This window comes from Arachis hypogaea, chromosome 11 (assembly GCF_003086295.3).
Source record: "Arachis hypogaea cultivar Tifrunner chromosome 11, arahy.Tifrunner.gnm2.J5K5, whole genome shotgun sequence".
NCBI classification, from domain to species: domain Eukaryota; kingdom Viridiplantae; phylum Streptophyta; class Magnoliopsida; order Fabales; family Fabaceae; genus Arachis; species Arachis hypogaea.
Genome location: NC_092046.1, coordinates 80,181,269 through 80,184,527, shown reverse-complemented (window position 1 = coordinate 80,184,527; position 3,259 = coordinate 80,181,269). Strand labels below are relative to the sequence as shown.

The 3,259-nt window shown below is 47.2% G+C and overlaps 1 protein-coding gene across 1 annotated transcript; it reads right to left on the bottom strand.

The window, feature by feature from the left end:
* Window positions 1–825: 825 nt before the first annotated feature.
* On the bottom strand, window positions 826–1,431 carry LOC140176149 (uncharacterized). Its single transcript, XM_072206037.1, has one exon. The coding sequence runs from the start codon at window positions 1,429–1,431 to the stop codon at window positions 826–828; it is 606 nt and encodes a 201-aa protein (XP_072062138.1).
* Between the last annotated feature and the right edge of the window lie 1,828 nt (window positions 1,432–3,259).

The following is a 3,259-nucleotide window of genomic DNA, read 5'->3' as shown; positions in this document are numbered from 1 at the left end:
GTGGTATTTAGTCTCATCCCGTGCTTTCTTATGGTGTCGAATACTTCAACGAGGTCAGGTAATAGCATTTCTTCTCTTTGTGTTTTTACCAGCATGTCGTCTACGTAGACTTCCATCAAGTTCCCGATGTGGTCGGTGAAGAGTTTGTTCATCAACCTTTGATATGTAGCCCCCACGTTCTTGAGTCTGAATGGCATGACTACGTAGCAGTAGTTTGTTTTCAGGGTTAGGAACGAGGTCTTCTCTTGGTCGGGTTGATGCATCGGAATATGGTTGTACCCTGAGTAGGCATCTATGAAAGAAATGTACTTGTATCCTGAGGAGGCGTCGACCAGGGTGTCGATATTCCGAAGAGGTTAGGGGTCTTTTGGGCAAGATTTGTTGAGGTCGGTGTAGTTGACACACATCCGCCAATTTCTATTAGAATTTTTGACCAGCACGACATTGGCTAGCCATAATGGGTACTTCACCTCCCTTATGAACCCTGCCTCTAGTAAGACTTATATTTGCTCTTCCACGACTTATGTTCTTTCTGAACCGAGCTTTCTGCGCTTTTGTTGTATGGCTGAGATCCTGTGTATACTGCCAGTTTGTGCACATTAATCCGGGGTCTATGCCAGGCATGTCCACCGCTTTCCATGCGAAAAGGTCGGAGTTATCCTTTAGGAACTTTATTAGCTGCTCCTTTAGTCCTTCCTTAAGGTTTGCACCTATATTTGTTGTTTTGTCTTGGGAGTCTCCGATTTGGACCTCCTCTGTTTCGCCTTTTGGTTACGGACAAAGTTCTTCTAAAGCCCGAGCTCCTCCAAGTTCAATGGCATTGAATTATTTTCCTCTGGGGTCGCCTTTTAGATTCAGGCTTTCATTATAGCAGTGCTGCGCGAGCTTTTGGCTTCCTTCTGGAGTTGGGAACTTCATGCATAGGTGTGGAGTGGAGACTACCGCCGCGAGCTGATTTAGTGTGGTCTGACCTATGAGGGTGTTATATGCGGAGCTCACGTCCACTACGATGTAGTCTATACTCAGTGTTCTGGACCGCGTTCCTTTTTCGAAGGTTGTGTGGAGTGCGATGTACCCAAGTGGTTGGATTAGGGCATCTCCCATTTCGAACAGGCTGTTGGGATATGCTCTGAGTTCCTTTTCTTGTAGTCCGAGTTTGTCGAAGGCAGATTTAAATAGGATATCCGCAGAGTTTCCTTGGTCAACCAGTGTTCGGTGGAGATTGGCATTGGCGAGTATGATGGTAATGACCACGGGGTCATCATGCTCGGGGATGATGCCCGAAGCGTCTTCTTTGGTGAAGGCGATGATAGGGAAGTCGGATGACCTATCCCCTTCCTCGAGATGGTATAATTCTTTGAGATGTCTTTTCCGGGATGATCTAGGGATTCTTCCTCCCGCGAATCCTCTGTTGATCATATGAACGTGCATTTGTGGGGTGCGAGGAGGTCATTCAGCTTGTCCCTCTTCTTCATTCCTTCTTCTCTTCTTTGGCTTGTCCGTTCTGTTGGCTAGGAATCGGTCTAGCTTTCCTTCTCAGGCCAGTTTTTCTAGGACATTTTTTAGGTCGTAGCACTCATTAGTGGGGTGCCCGTACACTCGGTGGTAATCAGAATACTCGGTCTAATTTCCTCCTCTTTTGTGTTTAATTGGGAGAGGAGGTGGAATCTTTTCCGTGTTGCATATTTCCCGGTAGACGTCTACTAGGGATACCCAAAGAGGGGTGTAGTTGTGGTATTTTCTAGGCTTCTCTGCAAACTAGTATTCTTTTTTCCTGGACTCTTTATCCATATCTCGAGGTGGGTAGGGGAATCCAGTTTTGGAGGTTTCTCCCAATCGGGAGTTCTCCTCCATTTTGATATACTTTTCCACCCGTTTTTGTACCTCGTTTAGAGATGTCGGATGCTTCTTGGATATGAAGTGGCTAAAGGGTTCCTCTCGTAGTCCGTTGATGAGTCCCATAATGGCCACACTTCTGTTGGAAGGTTCTGTATGACGAGGAATGCTTTATTGAATCTTTCCATGTAGCTGTGGAGGCTTTCCTGATCTCCCTGTTTGATTCCTAGAAGGCTCGGAGCATGTTTGGTCTTATCCTTTTGACTGGAGAACCTGGCAAGGAACTTCTTGGCGAGGTCATCGAAGCTCGCGATCGATCTTGGTGGCAGGCTGTCAAACCACTTTATTGTTATCTTGGTAAGAGTAGTTGGGAAGGCCTTGCAACGAGTTGCGTCTGAGGCGTCCGTGAGGTACATCCGACTCCTAAAGTTGCTGAGATGATGGCTCGGGTAGGACGTACCGTCATGTCAGGAGCTTTGAAGTCCTTTGGGACTCTAGCTTTCATGATTTCCTTTGTGAACAGGTCTTGCTCCTTGTGCAGGCTATCATCGCGGTTGGATCGAGTGGCTTTAGTTTTGAGGTCAGCTTCGAGCTTTAAGAGTTTTTCTTCTAGCTCTCGGCGTCGCCTTGTTTCTCTCTGGAGGTCTCGCTCGGCCTCTCGTTGTCGCTCATCCTCTTGTTCAAGCTGTTTGAGGTGATCATGTTGTTCCCGGATGGCATCTAGGATTTCTGCATTCTGGGGTTGCTTATCTCATTTGGAGTGGTGTGTATCCTTTAGGGAAGTTGGTGTAGCATCTGTGTCCTTTCTTGGGTTCCTTCTTCTAATCCACAGGTGTGGTCGTTGGTGAGAGGGTTGTTTGCCATGATGATGGGATGACTTCCAGGTTCCTTGGCAACGGCGCCAATGTTTCGAGCGTTACCTGAAACAGAGTGGTCGATCTCGGATGAGACCTTCTAATCTGGTTGTAGTTTCCACGTCCCACTTGTTGCAGCGGGGGAGCTGCCCGATCTTTGATCACCGGTGGGTAGTGGTACCTACAAGAGACTCTGATGCTTAAGTCAGTACGGGCTTTAGGCAAGTTTTTTTGTGGAATTGGAATATGAGTTATACCTGGGTGCTCCAGTGTATTTATGGCAGTGTTGAGTAACCTCCCTTGAGATAAGTTTGTTATCTTATCTTATCTTTTGTCGGTGAGATCATCTATCTTTTTGGCCAGTAGCCTTCTAGTGGGCGGTGACTCTTCTTTCTTGTGCCTCTTTGGGCCTTCTTTGGTTTGTCTGAGCTCTTTCACAGTGAGGTCGGTGATCGACCAACTTTTTAGAATAGGTCAGACAGCTTTTAGTCCAACCCGGACCTTACAGCTCGGCCTAGGGTATTAACAGTGCCCCTTATTGAGCTTCGATCTTCTCCTGAGGTCGTGCT